The 20,724-nt window shown below is 42.5% G+C and overlaps 1 protein-coding gene across 5 annotated transcripts in view; it reads left to right on the top strand.

The window, feature by feature from the left end:
* The window catches only part of USP13 (ubiquitin specific peptidase 13), a 120,449-nt gene extending 103,791 nt beyond the window's left edge, over positions 1-16,658 (top strand). For 3 of the 5 annotated variants that reach the window (XM_081954215.1, XM_081954217.1, XM_081954216.1), the window contains 5 exons: positions 6,900-7,043; positions 9,301-9,467; positions 10,590-10,752; positions 13,532-13,616; positions 15,376-16,657. In XM_081954215.1, the coding sequence (XP_081810341.1) occupies positions 6,900-7,043; positions 9,301-9,467; positions 10,590-10,752; positions 13,532-13,616; positions 15,376-15,469 (653 nt within the window). In that variant the 3' untranslated portion in view covers positions 15,470-16,657. Of the gene's footprint in view, positions 1-2,468; positions 2,496-6,899; positions 7,044-9,300; positions 9,468-10,589; positions 10,753-13,531; positions 13,617-15,375 lie in introns of all 5 variants that reach the window. The other 2 variants (XM_081954214.1, XM_081954213.1) reach the window with 2 other exon arrangements.
* The last annotated feature ends 4,066 nt before the right edge of the window (positions 16,659-20,724 follow it).

Here is a 20,724-nt window from a genome sequence, read left to right as displayed (position 1 = left end):
CAAAGTTGAGGAAATCTATTCAAAGGACAACAATATAATTGTCCCGCATCGTGGAAGTCAATTAATGTGTAAAACCACAAGAATATAGAATGGCATTCTTTGTTGGCCAAGTATGATTGGAGACACAAGGAATTTGTCTCCGGGGCATAAGCTGTCAATGTACATACAAACAACAAAGTGATAGGTCAATCAGAACAGAGTTGGAAGGGACCTTTGAGGTCTTCTGGTCCAGAAGGTCATAGATCATAAATCATAGCTACAATCATTAATAAAAAGATGATAAATCATAAGATACCAATAGGAGAAGTTAGTAGGAAAGATGAGAAAATGACAAATGAGAAGATGAAAAAGATGAGAAGGGTAATCGCAGTACAACCTATTATATAGGTAGATATCTTTAGGCCTAAGACAGTATTGTGGGAATTAATTGTTTAGCAGAGTGGTGGCATGGGGGAAAACTGTCTTTGTGTCTAGTTGTTTAAACAGTTTATGTCCTAGATGTTAGGTGTCTGTAGATATTTTCTCAGCCCTCTTTCTGGCTCATTCAATATACAGGTCCTCAATGGAAGGCAGGCTGGTTACAATTATTTTTTTCTGCAGTTCTAACTATCTGTTAAGCCTGTGATGGCGAACCTATGGCACGTGTACCATAGGTGGCACGCGGAGGCATATCTGAGGGCACGTGAAGCGTTGCCTTATGTCAGCTCCAGCGCACTGGCCAGCTGATTTTTGGGCTTCCGGAGGGTGGGGGAGGCCATTTTGCCCTCCCCAGGCTTCAGGAAAGCCTCCGGAGCCTGTAGATGGCAAAAAACGGGCCCAACGGGCCTACAGGAAGTTCGGAAATGAACTTCCGGTAGGCTCGCTAAGCCCGTTTTTCACCACCCACAGGCTCTGGAGGCTTTCCTGAATCCTGGGGAGGGCGAAAAACAGCCCAACGGGCCTACCGAAAGTGGGGCCTGCATGCATGCGCGGAGAGGAGCACGGGGAGGGGGTGGCATTGCATTATGAGTGAGGGCTCACACATGCACACTATTGTTCGCCATCACTGTGTTAGGCAGTCTGTGTCTGTCTTGTTTGGTTGCTGTACCAAACCAGACAGTTACTGAGGTACAAATGACAGACTCAGTCATTCCTCTGTAGAACTGGATCAGCAGATATTGGCTGATGTACTGTAACCCCAGGGGTGGGTTCCTGCCAGTTCTAACCTCTTCTATAGAAGAGGTTCCATAAATCTACAGTGCCGTTTAGAACCGGTTCCAGCTCCCTCCCCCCCGTCCGTCCGCACACCATCAAGATGAAGAGCAAGAGGGGAGTTCTGGGAGTTGAAGTCCACAAGTCTTAAAGCTGTCAGGTTTGAACACTCCTGGGGTTTTTTTCCCCTAAAGGGTTAGGGGTGCAAGGGTCTTGTAACTTGACAGCTTTAAGACTTGCGTGCTTCAAATGCCAGAGTTTCTGAGCCAACATTTTGGTTGCTAAGCAAGAGTGTTGTTAAGTGAGGTTCACCACATTTTACAAGTTGCCCACGCCCACCCAGTCACATGGCTGGCAAGCCACTCCTACCCGATCACATGGCCAGCAAGCCACTCCCACCCAGTCACATGGCTGGCAAGCCACTCCCACCCGGTCACGTGGCCGGCAAACCCCTCCCACACCTATAGAAGAGGTTCTAAACATGTTTGAAAGCCACCACTGCCACCTGTCTGGAGTGGGGCGTAGAGTCATGGAAACTCCAGCAGGAGGGTTTGATGAAAGGTAGCAGCTCAACCCCTCTAAGGAAGGAAGGTGTGCCATTCATGGATTGTCTGCAAACACAATGTTCAGGATTGGAATTCAAGCATATATACTAAAGAGGCATAGGCATTACTTTTAACTCCTCAGAAGAAACGTTTCTGCCGAAGTGGTGTGGATAGAAAAAGTTAGACTCCAGAAAAATTCAATTCTATCTAAAGGTCAAAGTGTTTTATTTGGGCTTCCCAGTATAATATTTTACCCAGCTGGTTTAAGTTATAATTCTTACCACTTCCAAAATGGAATAGGTAATGACTTTGCTAATGGCAGTCCTGGAAACACCATGTTGGAGTAGAACCACAAAGAACATTTTTTTAAAGTTATAGAGTGATCGTCTTCATTTACTGACCTCATAATCCCTTGCGGGGTGGAGTCTGGGCACCTGAATGGAGGGGAAGTGTTTACTGGCCGGATGCCCTTCCTGTAGCCAATACAGAGGTTTTTTTTCAGCAGATATATTCTCATTGTGCTCAGAGAGAGAAATATCTCCCTCTACCTAGGATTGAACTCATGGTCTCCTGATTGTGAGGTGAGAGCTCCACCTCTAGGCCACCACACCACTCTTTTAAATTATAGGATGATGATCTAGTATTTATACCAAATACAGAACCGGCCAATTTCCATTTTCCTGCCATTCCAAAATACTTTGGTCTCCCTTAACTTACTTTCTTGACTTTCAGATGGCATGATGAACCATTTCATGGAGCGTATGTATCCCATTTCTTTATGTTGGTTTTATTTTTTGTTTGAAAATGGCTGAGCTTACTTGCTGCGACTTACAGAAAAGCTTTACAAATTGCACGAGAGCTCTTCATTTAACGGTGCCTTTCTCCTCCATAACTTTCCACCTGTCCTGGGTCTGTGTTGACATAGTTGAAGAACCCTTAAAACTCTGGAGAGAGCTGTTCCCTATCTTGGATTATTCCACATTCTCATAGTTGGTTAAAATGTTATTTTATTAATTTTTGCAACCAAAGAGGTTTGCTGATTAATCCAAGGGATCAGTATTTTGTCTGCCATTGCTAATCCAATGCTCCTTTGAAACTTAGATATAATGAAAACAGCCTCTTTCATTATTTTGTTCCTCCTAACCCAAACTAGGGACACGGTGGCTCAGTGGCTAAGATGTTGAGCTTGTCGATCAGAATGGTTCAGCAGTTCAAATCCCTAGTGCCGTGTAATGGAGTGAGCTCCCGTTACTTGTCCCAGCTTCTGCCAACCTAGCAGTTCGAAAACACGTAAAAATGCAAGTAGAAAAATAGGGACCACCTTTGGTGGGAAGGTAACAGCATTCTGTGCGCCTTCGGCATTTAGTCATGCCAGCCACATGACCACGGAGACGTCTTCGGACAGCGCTGGCTCTTTGGCTTTGAAACGGAGATGAGCACCGCCCCCTAGAGTCGGGAACAACTAGCACATATGTGCAAGGGGAACTTTTACCTTTACCTTAAACTAATGTAAAGCAGGACTAAACTAATGTAAAGCAGATGACAAAGGAAGAAATAAAATGTGGGCTAGTAGTTAAGACACCAGCTAGAAATTAGAGAACTGTGAATTCTGCTTTAGACATGAATGGCTGGGTAAATTTGGACCAGCCATTCTCACGCAGTCCAACCCACCTTAAAGGGTTGTTGTGGGGAAATTAGGGGAAGGAAGAAGATATGTTCACCACCTTGAATTATTTCTAAAAATAATAAAGGGGGGATATAAATAATGAGTGCAAGAAAAAAATGGAAGAAAATAGAAAAGAGAGTAAAAAGATATAAAGAAATGACTTAGATATTCTTCGTAGCAAATAGAATAGAATAGAATTCTTTATTGGCCAAGTGTGATTGGACACACAAGGAATTTGTCTTTGGTGCAGATGCTCTCAGGGTACATAAGGAGACTAAAATACATTCATCAAGAATAGAAAGATACAACAGTGATAGTCAAGGTTACTAATAAGCTATCAAATCATACTAGGCAACAAATAAAAGCAATATAAAGTGAAGATACAAGCAACATGGCTATAGTCATGAGTGGGGAGAGAGATACTAGGAAGGAAGAGAAGAATAATAGTAATCCATTTTTAGTAAATTATTGACAGTATTGTAGGAATTAGTTGTTAAGCAGAGTGATGGCATTCCGGGGAAAAACTGTCCTTGTGTCTAGTTGTTCTGGTGTGCAGTGCCCTGCACTCTACAAATAATAAATACAAATATATTTGAACCTTGCTAAGGTTACATAGTAATATTCTTTCTATAAATCGATCTAATCTTCAAAACTATAAATCACAAGTTCATCTTTGCCTAGTAAAGTTATGACATTTCAAAAGCTGTTTATGACCCAGTTTTGAAGTTACATTGTCCATGCACATATATGTACACACACACACACACACACACACACACAGTCATGTACGATTGCACTTTGGGCTTGGCAGTCAACTCACCTTCATGGCAATTTCCAATATTCCACAGTCATGTGACTACAATTTTCACCATTTTTTTCCAGCTTCTGGTAAAAATTCTGGTCTCAAAGGACTACCTGTATTAAAATCAAGTTTGGGACACTGAGCAACCTTATTCAATTGGAACATCTCCTGATTTCACAATATAGGAATTTGGCAAAAATTATAGATAAGATCTGTAGTTGTCATTTTTTCTTGTTGTTTAGAGAGAGAGAGACAGACAGACAGACAGACAGACAGACAGACAAAGAGACAGGAGAGAAAGAGACAGACAGACAGACAGAGACAAAGAGAGACACAGAGACACAGAGACAGACACAGAGAGAGACCAAGATAGAAAGAGAGAGAGAGACAGAGAGAGACACAGAAAGGGGGAGAGACGCACACACACACAGAGACACACACACACACACAGACACACACACAGAGACAGAGACACAGAAAGACAGAGAGAGACCAAGATAGACAGATAGAAAGAGACAGACAGACAGACAGACAGAGGGAGAGAGACAGGGAGACAGACAGAGAGAGTCAGAGAGAGACAGAGACAGAGAGGAGGAATAATATCAATTTTGGTCCACACATTCGTATCTAGCTTTACATTAATGAGAACTAGAAACTTTAAAAGTGTGACTAGAACAGAGATCGAGATTTCTGACATTTCACTGCAGCATAATTTTGCCTTTGTGCATAATTACAGACTCCCCTAGATGATTAATTGTATTTAAGACCCAACCATTACTTAAACCAGCTGAAGATTGAGGGTGTTGCTTCAGCTGATCATTTATGCTTGCCCTGACTGATGGTTTCAGTGCAGAAGCTCCATCAATATGTGTGACCTTTAAAATACAGAATTACAAAAAAGAAAAGAAAAAGTCTGGGATAGTTTAGCTTTGGGAGCTGTTTTGCATGGAGAACAGCCAAGGCTTCAGCCGATGTTTGTACAGCCTAATAACCTTTGTCACTTTTGCTTTTAGGCATGATTTGGGTCAGCACTTTCTCTCAATGCTGACTTTGCTATTCTTCAAACAGTGCAAAGACTGTTGCAAGAATTTGCACAGCTCTTCCTTTTGATATTCAGTTCCTATACTGACAGCAATAGCGCTTAGACTTATATACTGCTTCATGGTGCTTTTACGGCCCTTTCTAAGTGGTTTACAGAGTCACCCTCCTGTCCCCAACAATCTGCGTTCTCATTTTACTGATCTCAGAAGGATGGAAGGCTGAGTCAACCTTGAGCCTGGTGAGATTCGAAGTGCCAAATTGCAGGCAGCCGGCAGGCAGCAGAAGTGGCCTGCAATACTACATTGTAACCACTGCGCCACTCTTTGCAAAATCATTTTTTGCAATGGTCATTGTACAAGAAATGAAAAGGAATGGAGAACTCTCTTGAGTAATTTCTGTTCTAATTTGCACCTCCATCAGATGCGGTCTCCAGTGGTCATGATTTTTTTTTTAAAGGCTGCAAGCAAAAGCTACAGCATTTGTATTAAGAAACCAATTACAGGTAGTCCTCAACGTACAACTACCACAGAGCCCAAAATGTATGTCGTTGAGTGGAAAAAAATTGTTAAGTGAATTTGTCCCATTTTACGACTTTTCTTGCCACAGTTGTTAAGCGAATCATTGCAGTGTTAAATGAGCGACATGGTTGTTAAACGAATCTGGCTTTTCCATCGACTTTGCTTGTCGGAAGGTTCTCAGAAAGACTCCTGAACACTGCAACCGTCATAAATATGAGTCAGCTGTTAAGCATCTGAATGGAAATGGCATGACCATTGGGATCTTGTAATGGTCATAAGTGTTTTTTTCTCCGGTGGGGCCAGTCTATCAGGGCAAACTGGTCTATCCAGTTATGGGATGGAGCATACTGCTTCCGTTTTCACCTTTCAGCCCCAATTCAGGGGCCTTAGCAGGAAGTCGCTTTCATGGCAAACTATTTTTATTGTTAAATTGATGTTTTACCAACAAAGACATAAAGGGAGACTAGTATAGATCTGAGGGATGCAAGGGCTCAGTGGCTAAGACGCTGAGCTTGTCAATCAGAAAGGTCGACAGTCTGGCAATTCGAATCCTAGCGCCGCGTAATTGAGTGAGCTCCCGCTACTTGTCCCAGCTTCTGCCAACCAAGCAGTTCGAAATCATGTAAAAAATGCAAGTAGAAAACTATGAACCACCTTTGATGGGAAGCTAACAGCATTCCGTGCGCCTTCGGCATTTGATCATGCCGGCCACATGACCACGGAGACGTCTTCGTACAGCGCTGGCTCTTGGGCTTTGAAACTGAGATGAGCACTGCCCCCAGAGTCAGGAACGACTAGCACATATGTGCGAGGGGAACCTTTACCTTTTAGTATAGATCTATTTCAAGCTATTTAGCTCTCATCAACTAGGAATACCCTTCAGTGCTCATAAGTGTGAAAAGTCTTCATAAGTCATTACTTCCAGTGCCATTGTAACTTTGAATGGTCACTAAATGAACGCTTGTAAGTCGAGGACTACCTGTACAATGTTTTGTGGAGTCACAGCTTGATGCCATTATTCGTGTCTTGGGTGATAAAGATAGCCGGTGTGTTTGTGTGTGTGTGTGTGAGTGTGTGTGTGTCATTGACCGAGAAGTGATGAGTTCAGTTTTCACCTGGAATGCCCTCTCTCTCAGCCCCAGATTTTGATGAATCCTCCGTAATGCAGCTGGCAGAGATGGGGTTTCCATTGGAAGCATGCCGGAAAGCCGTGTACTACACTGGCAACATGGGTGCTGAGATGGCTTTCAACTGGATCATTGCACACATGGAAGAACCAGGTTTGGTGTCTATGGAGATTTTCAATCACCCAGGTCATGGTTGTCCCAAAGGAGATTTCTCCAAAAGGCAACTGGACTTTCTTGGGTATTTTTTTTTCCTTTAAAAACCTCAGAACCGAGGAGGCTTCTTGGATGGAAAGCGAAATGTTTTCAAAGGGGGAAAAAAAACCCCAAGAAAGTCAACTTGCCTTTTGGAGAAAGTATTGTTCTGACCTAGGCTTCCCCAGCAGGTCGAAGTTGAGTCCTCATCCTGATAAACCCCTTTTATTCAATTGACGGTGAATTCCCCTCCAGCAAAGTCCAGGCCCACAGTCTTCCAAGATAATTGACAATTACCGACCTTTATCAGGCTTGGAGAGTGGCCAGACCGATATCTTTCAGACGCTGCAATAATGCAGGAATTAATTAATTGTCTCCTGCAAACACTCCTCCCCTTTTGCTCCTCCTTTATTCCCTATGGGAGGGGCTATTAATCATCTACTTGTAGCCTTACTCCCAAGTCGACCCTTGTTCCTTAGCTGTTTCCTTTGTCTGGCAACTCTGGGAACAGGCTCCAGCTGTTCGTCTGTCTCACTGATGTTTGACTCTGAAGGCAGCTGATAACTGGCAGACGGTTCTGGCCCCCTCTCTGCCTCCGACACAGAGCCCTCATCAGAGCCTTCCCCAGACTCCAGGACTGGCCCATCTTCCTCCCCAACTTTCTCACTGTCTGAATCTGCTGGCGGCTCTGCTGGCTGCTGGCAAGCCACAACAAGTATCTTTGGGACAACCAGGTCTGGTATTTGAATTTTTACTTTATTTCATACAACCATGTACAAATATATTTGTGCTGCTTGGCAGACATTTCTACTAAGTTAGAAACAAATCTCGATTCCTTTACAATAGCAACGCATTCAGGACCGCGAGTGAGTGTGCACAACTCCATTAGTGTGAGTGGCGGGCAAACACGCTTGTGCAAGAAGCTCCATTTGTGGGAGTTGCAGGTGTACAAACCCACCCTTGTGTAATTGGAGCTGTGCATGCGCATACGCTGCTTTCACAAAACCATGCCCCCCTTTGGCCCCCCTCCATGTTGGTCTGTTAAGCTGGAATGGCCTCCTGTTTTGTACTGTTACAAATAAAGGTCCTTTAGAAACACCATCCGGTAGATTAGACCAAAGATCTGACATGAACTTTCCTGAAAAGAGTAGCAACTATGAATGGGGAAGCCCACAGACACAATGTAAAAGATAGACTTAGTACATAATTCTGTGAAATAAGTCACCAACCCATAGCACTAGCACTTATATACCGCTTCACAGTGCCTTACAGCCCTCTCTTAGTGGTTTACAGAGACAGCATCTTGCCCCCAACAATCTGGGTCCTCATTTTACCCACCTCGGAAGGATGGAAGACTGAGTCAACCTTGAGCCTGGTGAGATTTGAACTGCCAAACTGCTGGCAGATGGTGATCAGCAGAAATAGTTGCCTGCAGTACTGCATTCTAAACACTGCGCCACCATAGGCTCACATTATTTTTATTTAATACATAAATGGACCCAAATTGAGATAGAAACTGCTCTCTCTACTAGTTTATACATTCTTTTGAGCTTGGTGTCCTACAAAGATGTAAACCAACAACAAGGTAAAAGTCTGCCACCACATTAGATCTATTTCTGCCTTTTTCTTTTTGCAAATTATACAAGGGTCTTTTTACTAATTTACATAGCATATCGTTTTCCCAGTGACGACATGTCAATATTTGAAGTGAATGATATTTCAAGAGGAAAACGATAAAAATGCTAATCAATTGTCTTGTTTGAATACATGTGGGCCTGCATTGATATAATGAATAGATGGGTGGATGAATGAATGAATGAATGAATGAATGAATGAATGAATGAATGAATGAATGAATATCCCAAAGATGCTTTTTCAAGAAGCAACTGGACTTCCTTTGTTTTTCCTTGAAGACATTTTGCTTCTCATCTAAGAAGCATCTTCAGTTTTGTCTTCAAGGAAAAACAAAGATAGTCCAATTGCCTCTTGAAAAAGCATCTTTGGGACAACTATGATCTATATCAGTGTTTCTCAAACTTGGTGACTTTAAGTCCTGTGGACTTCAACTCCCAGAATTCCCCAGCCAGCTATGCTGGCTGGGGGATTCTGGGAGTTGAAGTCCACAGGACTTAAAGTCACCAAGTTTGAGAAACACTGATCTATATGATTGAAAACCTCCATAGATGTGAATGAATGAATACCTTCTATTTTATTCCAGATTTTGCAGAGCCTTTATCCATTCCTGGTTATGGGGGAACAGCTTTTCCCCAAACAGGAGGATCAGGAGTTCCTGGACTGGATAATCAGCCTCCAGAAGAAATGGTAGCAATAATTTCCTCTATGGGATTTCATCGGAATGTAGCTCTTCAGGCACTACGGGCAACAGTGAGTTTTCCTGAAAATTATTTGGGATTTATTGGTAGCCAAAAGACATTAAGCTTGTCGATCAGAAAGGTCGGCAGTTTGGCGTTTCGAATCCCTTGCCCCGTGTTATGGAGTGAGCTCTCATTACTTGTCCCAGCTTCTGCCAACCTAGCAGTTCAAAAGCATTGCAAAATGCAAGAAGTAGAATAGGGACCACCTTTGGTGGGAAGGTAACAGGGTTCTGTGCCCCTTTGGCATTTAGTCATGCCGACTACATGACCACGGAGATGTCTTCGGACAGCGCTGGCTCTTCGGCTTTGAAACGGAGATGAGCACTGCCCCCTAAAGTCGCTTACAACTAGCACATACGTGCAAGGGAAACCTTTACCTTAAAAGGGAGATGCTTCCTCCCCTATGACCCTATGAATATAAATTAATGTCACATCCACAGTTATGCAAGTCTTCTGGCTCTTGTCAGCAGCAGCAAATTTGCAGCAAGATTACTTTATGTGCAAAAATGGAAAGACACTTTTATTCCCACAATGGACGAATGGCTGCAAATGTTGATGGAGTTAACAGAGATGGCTAAACTGACTGCTTTGATTTAAAAAAACTCTCATAATTACTTTCTTTTTTACTTGGAAACCACTTCTGGACTTTGTGCTTGAGGTGGGAAAAAAAGGAAACTTTGATTCTGTGCTTTAGATAGGTTTGTTGTTATAGAAATGGCTAGTTTATACTATTATGTAAAAGTGAAAAGTTAAGGTTTGATGTTATTATCTTATTCTACTGCACCAAAGGGACACTGAAGTCAATGCCTTTTTTTCTTTCTACACTTTCCCCTTCCTTTTCCCCTACCCTATTGTTCCTACTATTTTCTTTTGTATTTCTGTATTTTATATTATAAACTAATTTTAAAAAAACTGTAATCAAACAGTGGCAAATTTGTAAAAGGAATAGAATGAGTTAGATTTGTTTAATCATCATTAAATTGATGATGTCCTATTGGAAGAGGGCAGACAAAAATACAGGCCGTCCTTAACATACAACCACTTGCTTAGTGAGTGCTGGAAGTTTCAATGCGATGACAAGACATTAACAGCTCTTGTCTATCTTATTATTCCATGCTATTTTGCCTGGAAGAATAACAACTTGGAGCATGCATTGGATTGGATCTTTAGTCACCCTGAACCAGAGGAGGAGACTGAAGTAGCTTCTGAGGTCATGAATATAGAAAACCATGTGAATGCTAGCATCCTTGCAGAGTCGGATCCGGAAGGGCCCCAGATCAAAGATGGGCCAGGAAGTAAGTTTCTCCTTGCTATGTTGCTTCCATTGATCTGCCTGGTTTATTCATTTTTCCCCTTCCAAAATACGTTGGCTACGCTTATGAATTGTTTCTCCATTCATATCAGAGGCATCAAGAGCAATAGCCGTAAAATAAGCAGCGATTGGTAAAACTGCCCAGAGTCGCTGCATCAGATGGGCAGCACATAAATTTAATAAATAATATAGGTTAGTTCCAGTGGTGGAATTCAATTTTTTTTACTACCGGTTCTGTGGGTGGGGTTTGGTGGGCGTGGCAGGGGAAGGATACTGCAAAATCTCCATTCCCTCCCCACTCCAGGGGAAGGATACTGCAAAATCTCCGTTCTCTCCCCACTCCAGGGGAAGGATACTGCAAAATCTCCGTTCCCTCCCCACTCCAGAGGAAGGATACTGCAAAATCTCCATTCCCTCCCCACTCCAGGGGAAGGATACTGCAAAATCTCCATTCCCTCCCCACTCCAGGGGAAGGATACTGCAAAATCTCCATTCCCTCCCCACTCCAGGGGAAGGATACTGCAAAATCTCCGTTCTCTCCCCACTCCAGGGGAAGGATACTGCAAAATCTCCATTCTCTCCCCACTCCAGGGGAAGGATACTGCAAAATCTCCATTCCCTCCCCACTCCAGGGGAAGGATACTGCAAAATCTCCATTCCCTCCCCACTCCAGGGGAAGGATACTGCAAAATCTCCATTCCCTCCCCACTCCAGGGGAAGGATACTGCAAAATTTCCATTCCCACCCCACACTGGGGCCAGCCAGAGGTGGTTTTTGCCGGTTCTCCGAACTACTCCAAATTTCCGCTACCCGTTCTCCAGAACCTGCTGAATTTCACCCCTGGTTAGTTCTGACCAATAGGAATCTCTGTATACAATCTATTGGGATTGCTTAAAAGCTGAAGAACTATGCAGAAAAATAACGGTTTCAAGATCCCGGCAAAGAATTACACCAGGTTGTTGTTTTTTTACTCAGAAAATGCCATTTTATTTTATTTTTAAAATTAGGTTATGACAATATGCTTTTAGACTTTTCACATGTTTTAATACAACGGTGATTTAGAATGTTATAGTGAATGTATCAGTGAGCCAAACATGTACATTATATGTATAATAATAACTAAAGAACAGGGCTGATTTCTAGTTTCAGTTAAATATTGATGTCGAACTTGGTTTTTGCTGTGTTAAACTTTAGATGGCCCTGGTTCAGTCTTTGGCATCACTAAAGGATCTCAGCTTTTTCTGAATACTTCCTAGCCAGCAAAAATGGTTAAAATAAATTGATACGGGCTGTGGCGGAACAATATGAAGTAGCTAATCATAAAAGTCTCTACTGACGGATACATGTATGAGTTTTTTGGGAGGAGGGGGGAAGAGGTGGTATTCAGCTGGTTCGGACTGGTTCAGATGAACCGGTAGCAGAAATTTTGAGTAGTTCGGAGAACCGGCAAATACCATCTACGGTTGGCCTTGCCCTCCTGCTCCCGTCGTTTCCTGTCCTATATTCCTTTGTGTTTTAGCTCAGCTGATTCGCATGGCAGAGTGGATTGCTGCGCCTCAGCTGAGCTAGAAAAACAGCTAAGTTCACCAATGCTGACACCGAGGGCGGTCTTTGAGTGCTGCGCATGTGCGCAAAGCGCATATTAGGCATGCGCGCAAAGCACTCATAGAACCAGTAGGAAAAGATTTGGAATCCCGTCACTGTGTGTGTGTGTGTCTTCAAGACCTTGTACTCATGCTTCAATTTGTTTGCAACATTCCCTGCTTTTTTAACCTTTGATTTTTTTTTAACCGTTGTTTTTTTTTTTTTTAACCATCATACCTCTTGCAGTAAACCACAGGATGGAGCTTTTAGACAGCAGTTAAAATTTGTTGCGCATCAATGAATGCAACAGCACAATCCAAGTAGCCTGAGAATACCGAGTAATACTTGATGCCCCTAACGATGGAACTTTTAAGGGAGATCATGAATGTCTGAAAAACAAAACAATATCCCGAGAGATATTGCGTGCAGTTCAGAGAAAGATGAATATTGCTGAGGGCTATGTCATCTTTTATAGGAAATAGCATTAAAATAGATGTGATCCATGACAACCACAGACAGAATATATTTGCAAGGTTTATAAATGCTAGGGAGTTGCAGCCTGCAATATTTAATGATCTATAGCAGGGGTGTCAAACTCAATTCCATTGAGGGCCACATCAGAGTTGTGTTTGACCTCAGGGTGGGCATGACCAGGGTGGGCGTGGCCAGATCGACATCACTCGCGTTGGGGGCACCTGTGGTGGCCCGAATGCTCTGCTACTGAAAATGGGCTTCTGAGCTCCGTTTTCAGCTGTGATGGCCTCCTGCATCTCTCTGGCAGCGAAAACAGAGCTCAGAAGGGCCGCCTGCAGCCCTCCTGAGCTCTGTTTTCACTGGTAGAGGCATTGCGGGATGGTCCTTTGCTGTCTCTAGGGCAGCCCCACGGGCCAGATCTAAGCACCCTGCAGGCTGGATCTGGCCTCCAGACCTTGAGTTTGATACCCCTGATCTATAGTATAGTCTTTATTGTCATTGTACAAAATAAATACAAGGAAATTGGTTATATACAGGTATGTGGGTATGCAATTTTCCAAATAGGTCCATTTTATTCCTGAATGTAACTTTTTAAGAAATCAAGAGTCAGCTAAGGAATTGTTGCTAGAGGAATGTGGGCAAGATTTCTGGATCGCCTATTCATCATGGCTTTACTCATCACACCCTGATATTTTCTTGGGCAGGATATGAACTCTTTGGCTTCATCAGTCACATGGGAACATCCACCATGAGCGGCCATTACGTTTGTCATCTTAAAAAGGAAGGAAGGTAATGTAGCGTGACATTACTGGTTTGTGATACAACTGTTACACAGTGCCCAAAAGTTGGACAAAAATGTTGAGATCGACACTTCTATGGAAACCCAAAAGGGCTTTTTCAAAGGCCACTGGACTTGGTTCTTTTTCCTTGAAGATGTTTTGAGGAGTGGAAGGATTTATAAATTCCTGTTGTGGCCGCCATCAGAGCTGCTGGCAAACTCAGACAGTGAGGAGGTTGGGGAGGAACATGGGCCAGTCCTGGAGTCTGGGGAAGGCTCTGATGAGGTCTCTGCGTCGGAGACAGAGATGGGGCCAGAGCCTTCTACAGTTATCAGCTGCCTTTGGAGTCAGATATCAGTGGGGCAGAAGAACAGGTGGAACCTTTTCCCAGTGTGCGCATGCACAGAACTGCCAAGAGAAGGAAACAGCTAAGGAACAAGAGCCGACTTGGTAGTAAAGGAATAGGTGGATGGTGAATGGCCCCTCCCATACGGAATGAAAGAGGAGCGAAAGGGGAGGGGAGTTTGCAGGAGACAATTAGTTCAATTCATTAGGGTGAAGATCTGTTCCTGACTTCTTGCCAAGTAATTGCTGCTACAGCGTGGCATTTGGAAGATATTGGCCTGGCAACTCTCCAAGCCTGATAAATGTCTGTAGTTGTGAAATCTGATGAACGACTGTTTGCCAGGACTTTGCTGGAGAGGAATTCTCTCTAACCTAATTAAAAGAAGTTTTATCGGGACAAGGAGTCTGCCTCATGATCTTGGGAAGCCTAGGTCAGAACAATTCCCTTCAAGTGGACTCAATGACTCTCAGAAAAAAATGCTAAGCCATATAAATCCTTTCACCCGCCCCCATTCAGTCAGAACTGATGCAGCTTCTTTAGATGAGAAGCGAAACTTTACTCAAAGGTTAAAACAATCCAGCTGTTTTTTGATAAAGCATTTTTGGAATAACCATGACCTGGATGACTGAGAATCTCCATAGTCTTCTATGGAAACCATGTCAGAAAATTCCATTTCTAACATCAATGCATGAATGAATGAATGAATGAATGAATGAATGAATGAATGAATGAATGAATGAAAGGCTGATTTCCATAATGGCAGTGGTTTTGGATGGGGATTAAGATCCTTCCACAGATTCTTTTAAATGTTAGAAGCAGTCAGACTGCGGCTTGTTCCTTATCTTAAATATCCAGATAAGAAAAATCAATATTGTCAGAGTTTGTGGAGCAACACATCTGAGTAGCACACAAGTAAATGAACTTCTGCAGGATTCAATTATATATAAGAAACTTCTTTAGATACAATACCATACATCAGAAGTCAGCATACAAAATCAGGAACATAGAAGCAATATTCATAGAAGCAAGTCATTACAGAGTAGAGAGATATAGAGGCCTATATTATGCAGAAGCTGCGAAGTTACAGAGTCCAAACAAACTCTTATATACAGTTCAGCAAGTCTCAACCATGCCCAGACTCTAAACTCTCTTATGGCCCCATATAAACAAATACTATGTTTCAGTTTTCAAACAGTCCCCATTGGCTGACCTGTTACCATGTCTATCCAAACAGTTCCCATTGGCTGATCTGTTCCCATGTCTATCTCAGTCTATGAACATTCATACTCTGACAAATATATGTGCTTAATCATATAAGATGGCGGTGATGGTAGTAGTGGTGTCAGCGGTTGTAAGTGTTCCTTGTCCGTTTAATTTAATTTGATGATGTTCACTGCATTTTCTTCTTCTTTCTCCTTTTCAGGTGGGTTATCTACAACGACCATAAAGTTTGTGCCTCCGAGCAGCCACCCGTAGAGCTAGGATATATTTACTTCTATCACAGGATACCAAGTTAGACCTCACTATGTTCGCTGGCCTTAAGAAGCCATAAGCCTTTTTATTCTGCCAAAAATGTGTTTCAAGTAAGCAAAGCCTTTGGACTGCCAAAAAAGAGAAAAAAAAAAAGAAAAAGAAAAGAAAAGCAAGAAGGGAAATATTTGGTCCTATTTATAGCTTAAATCAGGATAATTCAATTGATGCCTTCTTAAACCTTTAGAGGAGAGTTTTCTGTTAAATGATGGTGCATTGTAGGATTTTAAAGTTTGTCTGCATTTTGTGGAGACCTTAGGACTGTTCTGAACCACTAGCAGAGGTTGCAGCAAACATCCAGAGAAAACTGTTCCCGCACCGAGAAGAACCTGGTATTGTTTTAATCCTTAAGGACTGATGGCTGCTAAGCTGTTGCTTTGAACTAGGAATTCATCACTCTGCTGGATGGAATCTATTTGCTAGCATGAAAAGTTGCTTATCTGGAGCCCTAAGTTTCCGATTAAAAAGGAAAAGGTTAAAAAAGAAAAAAGAAAGACCCCAGAATATTTTGCAGACTTCAGAGCTTGAAATTAAACCTAACCATTGAAGCCAAGGTGACTTATATTGTGTCCCAATACAGTCTGAATGTTCATATTATTTTTTTTTCATTTGGGATTCGATCACATGCCATGATTTTGTTTTTTTTAATTTCTGCACTGGATGATTGATGGTCCTAAAGTTCCTGTCTAAGAAAGTGCCCATGTCATCCACTGCCATGAATCAGCATACGCACAGTTGCGTTTATATAGCTGTGTAACTGTGCCCCTGCCACCATCCTGCACAAGTGTTTATGTGGGCCTGTGGATCGATAAAAATCAGTAGGGCTGTTTTTCCTTTTCTGTTACGAATTGCAAATAAAGTTGTAAACATGCATCACAGAAATGCATGGGAAATGGCTCTCAATATTATCTTGTGATGGGATGTAAACGCTAGGTAGTCCTCACTGAGCAACTGCAGTTAGGGCCAACAGCTTGGTTGTTAAGCGAAGCTGTCCCTCCATGGCCAACTTGCCGCAGCCAACTTGCTGCGGAATAAGAGTTACACTAATACCGAAGAAAGGATCGAAGAAAGGATGTCAAAGGAGGGACAAAATGAAACGTGAATGACAAAAATTAAAGTTATTTTAAAAATTATTTTAAATAATAAAACCGAATCGTAAAATTTCCTGCAGGGAGCTGTTCCGTGCCGAATTGGCTGTGGTGAGTTGGCCACGACGATTCGGCCGCAGCGAGTTAGTTGCGGCAAGTTGTCCCAAGTGAGAATCACATGACTGTAGCTGTGCTTATGGTCTTACTTCAGTTTTCCTTTGATTCTTGCTACTTTCTTCAGCGGAAAAGATCGTCTTCCTCCTTCTCTTTGAGGACATCTTGGTATGAGCTAAATAAGCAAATAATTGAGCAGGGGTGTCAAACTCAAGGCCCGTAGGCTGAATCCAGCCCATGGACTGCTTAGATCTGGCCTGTGGGGGCCACCCTGGAACCAGCGAAATACCGGCTCGCGGTGCCTCTGCCAGCGAAAACAGAGCTGTGCAGAGGGTTGCAGGAGGCTTTGGCGGTCGAAAACGGAGCTCTGGAACCCATTTTTGCTGGCCGAGCACTCGGGCTACCACAGGTGTCCCTGACACAAGTGACTATTAGCTCTGACTGCAAGCCGAGAGCGAACCTGTTCTCTGTTTCCGTGAAAGTGGGCCCGCCCGTCCCCGGGTTATACTGACCTTTATTTCTGCTTCTGAAGTCCAGCTGATCAATGGCAGCAGATTGAATTGCCTCCCCTCAGCTCCTTTCCTTGCTCTGTTTCTTGTTTGCAATATGGCGCAAAACGAAGTGCCGCATGGCGCGCGCGCAAAACGAACCAGTTGTTTAGCCAATAGGAACCCACCCCTGACAAGTGACATTGACCTGGCCATACCCACCCTGGCCACACCCCCAGCCCTGGTGGAACACAACCCTGATGTGGCCCTCAATGAAATCGAGTTTGACACCCCTGTTGTGAAAGCCATAAATGTCGGGATTGATTGCTAAGTGGTTTTTTCAGCACTATTTGAGTGATGGCTAAAGGAAGCCGCCACTAAGCAAGGACTATTTATATCCAACTATTGAGCACCCTTGGATATCCTTCACTGCCAGAAAGCCATTTTTGGCACCAACACGATCGCAACGCACCCTTTGGAACAAAGTTGCACCTGTCCTGTGTTTTTATTGCAAAGTTCAACATTTTAGCATTCAAGAACCCGTGTTGTTATATGCCTTCCACTGAGAATTTTAAAATGGAAGCCCTGGTCATTTATAGAGAAGTTTAATGAAGTCAGCCTCAACAACGACATATGAGAAGAAAAAGATTTGGGACAAAGCACACCTGTGCTTCCCAAACTCCTTTTCATTGCCCGAAACCACTTATCAGAAAGTCCTTTTGATTCAATGTTCGTCAAACATTTTAAATCAATTTAAATATTCCTGTTGTGATCCGATAATCGATCGTTACGCAAAGAAAAAAACCACTTTTATCCAAGTTTGGGTTATTTATCCAGGTCTGGGGAGCATTCAGGTATACTGTCTTGCTATCTGGCAAAGGTCTTTTAATAATTTCATTCTTGAGTGGAAATTATTGCTTAGTAAAAGTGCTGACCGACTGATTTTTTTCCCTCTTTTCTTTTTCATTTTAAACACAAATCATGCTGACTCAACGGTACTTTGCAATGAAGTCAGTCTTCCAGCACTTCCACATTGCTGCATATTGGAGACTTTGCTCCTGTTTTTTTTTCTTTTTAAAACTCTCTCCCTGAACTTTTTATTTTTTGTAAAAAGTTTTTATTGGTTTTAAAACATTTATAGGGAAAAGGTAATAGGGTACATAGAAAATTTTAGTAGCTCCCATGTTAGCAGTAGAAATCCCCCCAAATCTCACACTTCTACAATTTTGGAAATAACATGTAAAGGATAGCATAAACAGAATTCTTACTTTATGTCAACAACATGTTCAATCATCTCTTTCTTTGTCACTTTCTAGTATATCAACAATTACAATAATATTTCAGATGTATTTATTTTTGTGACCTGAGCCTTTTCGATATTGCAACCTCCTCCCTGCCCTCGGGTGGAGCCGTGCTCCATATCTTGTACATTGCTGCCTTTTCCCCCACTTCCGCTATCTTCGTCCTCTGGGAAGGAAAAATGTTTTTTAATAAAGGCCTCTGCCTCATCCACTGTTTTAATTCTAATTCGGCTTCCCTCCCAGAAAATCAGCATTCCTTCTGGCAATAATCATCTGAACCAAATTCCTCTATTGTATAGTTTCTTTGATAAGGAAGAGTACTTCCTCCTTTTTTCTCTAATCTTTTTTGGAATTTGCTTCCTGAACTTTGCAATAGCTTTTCTAGAGGTTTTAATCTGTATTTTGGTTGTTTACATACATCATAATCCTGAGAAGCACTATCATTTCTTTTTCATATGCAGAAACATTTGATCATTGAGGTATTTGCAATGGCACGTAAAATCATTTCTAATAATTGAAAAAGAAACCCAAATTGCAAGGGCAAGTAACTTGGATTAAAACAATGGAAGATTTGAAAGTTATTATAATGGATACAGGGATGTGGTGGCTCAGTGGCTAAGATCCTGAGCTTGTCAATCAGAAGGTCGGCAGTTCGGCGGTTCAAATCCCTAGCGCAGCGTAATGGAGTGAGCTCCCGTTGCTTCTGCCAACCTAGCAGTTCGAAAGCACGTAAAAAATGCAAATAAAAAAATAGCGACCACTGGAGGGAAGGTAACAGCATTCTGTGTGCCTTCAGCATTTAGTCATGCCGGCTACATGACCATGGAGACGTCTTCAGACAGCGCTGGCTCTTCAGCTTTGAAATGAAAATGAGCACCACCTCCTAAAGTTGGGAACGACTAGCACGTATGTGTGAGGGGAACCTTTACCTTATGGATGTATGTATGAACAGATTTACATTGAGACACATTTATACATGTGTTCCCTAACACATACGGAAAGGCGGGAATTATAGTTCTTTATGTTTGAGGTCAGAATTCTATATTCTGCAGTTTAAGGGCTTGTGTCTAGAAGCTCACAAGACAAGGCATAATAATACCTATTACTGTTATAAATAATAATGCTGCAGGGCATCATTTTTCAACCTTAGCAAGTTTAAGATGTCTATTCTCCTAGAATTCCATGGCTAGCATACTGACTAATTAATTCTAGAAATTGACGTCCACCACATCTTAAACTTGCCAAGGTTTAGAAACCCTGCTATAAGGAATATCTTGGTCTCCTTCCAACTCAATCTGGCAACTCTTGCTACTTCTCTGCAGGCATCTTGGCATACTGATCATTCTTGCAACCTTGTCTGGGCTGCTCTGGAGGTAGGTTTGGAGGTTTTTCAACACAAATTTGACCTTCTGTATCAGTGCTGGGATTCAATTTTTTTTTACTACCGGTTCTTGGGGCGTGGCTTGGTGGGCATAGCAGATGAAGGATACTGTAGAATCTCCATTCCCTCCCCACTCCAGGGGAAGGTTACTGCAAAATCCCCATTCCCTCCTGATCAGCTGGGACTCGGGAGGCAGAGAATAGATGGGAGTGGGCCAATCAGAGGTCGTATTTACCAATTCTCCCAACGACTCAAAATTTCCACTACCGGTTCTCCAGAATAGGTCAGAAACTGCTGAATACCATCTCTGTTCTGTATCCTTACGTTTAGCCAGATAGGCAATTGTCAAAATAATTTTCTTATTTTGATGCTTTCTCCAATCTGCCTTATTTCATTTTTCCAAATTTACCCCGAAAGCTTACCCTTAGGAATTAGGAAAGATAGACATGTAGCTGGACAGTTCTAGAAGGCGCTACTCATGAATAAGGGCATCCAGAAGTCAATGAGACTGTCTTACTGGCATCTGGAATACTACTCAATACTCAAAATGATCCAGAAGTCAAAATATAATCATTCCAAGTCCTAGCTGGGTTTCCAGTGAGCCAAAACAAGAAAACAAAGGTGAAGGACAGGATCTCGCTAGCAAATAATCTGTATACCCAGAGGTTCTGTCAGGAAGTAATGATTTACAATGCAACGATATCCAGAAATTGAGGTTTGCAACTTATGGGTACAGTCCTCGACTTGCAACAGTTCATTTACTGATTATTGAAGTTACAACAGCACTGAAAAAGGGACCACCATTTTTAACACTTAAGATCAGCGTTGCCTCCCCATGGTCAAGAGATTTACATTTGGATGCTTGATAAC

The sequence above is a fragment of the Natrix helvetica genome, assembly GCF_964273705.1.
Source record: "Natrix helvetica genome assembly, chromosome: 5".
Lineage (NCBI taxonomy): Eukaryota > Metazoa > Chordata > Lepidosauria > Squamata > Natricidae > Natrix > Natrix helvetica.
This window is presented reverse-complemented; position numbering and strand designations above follow the sequence as displayed.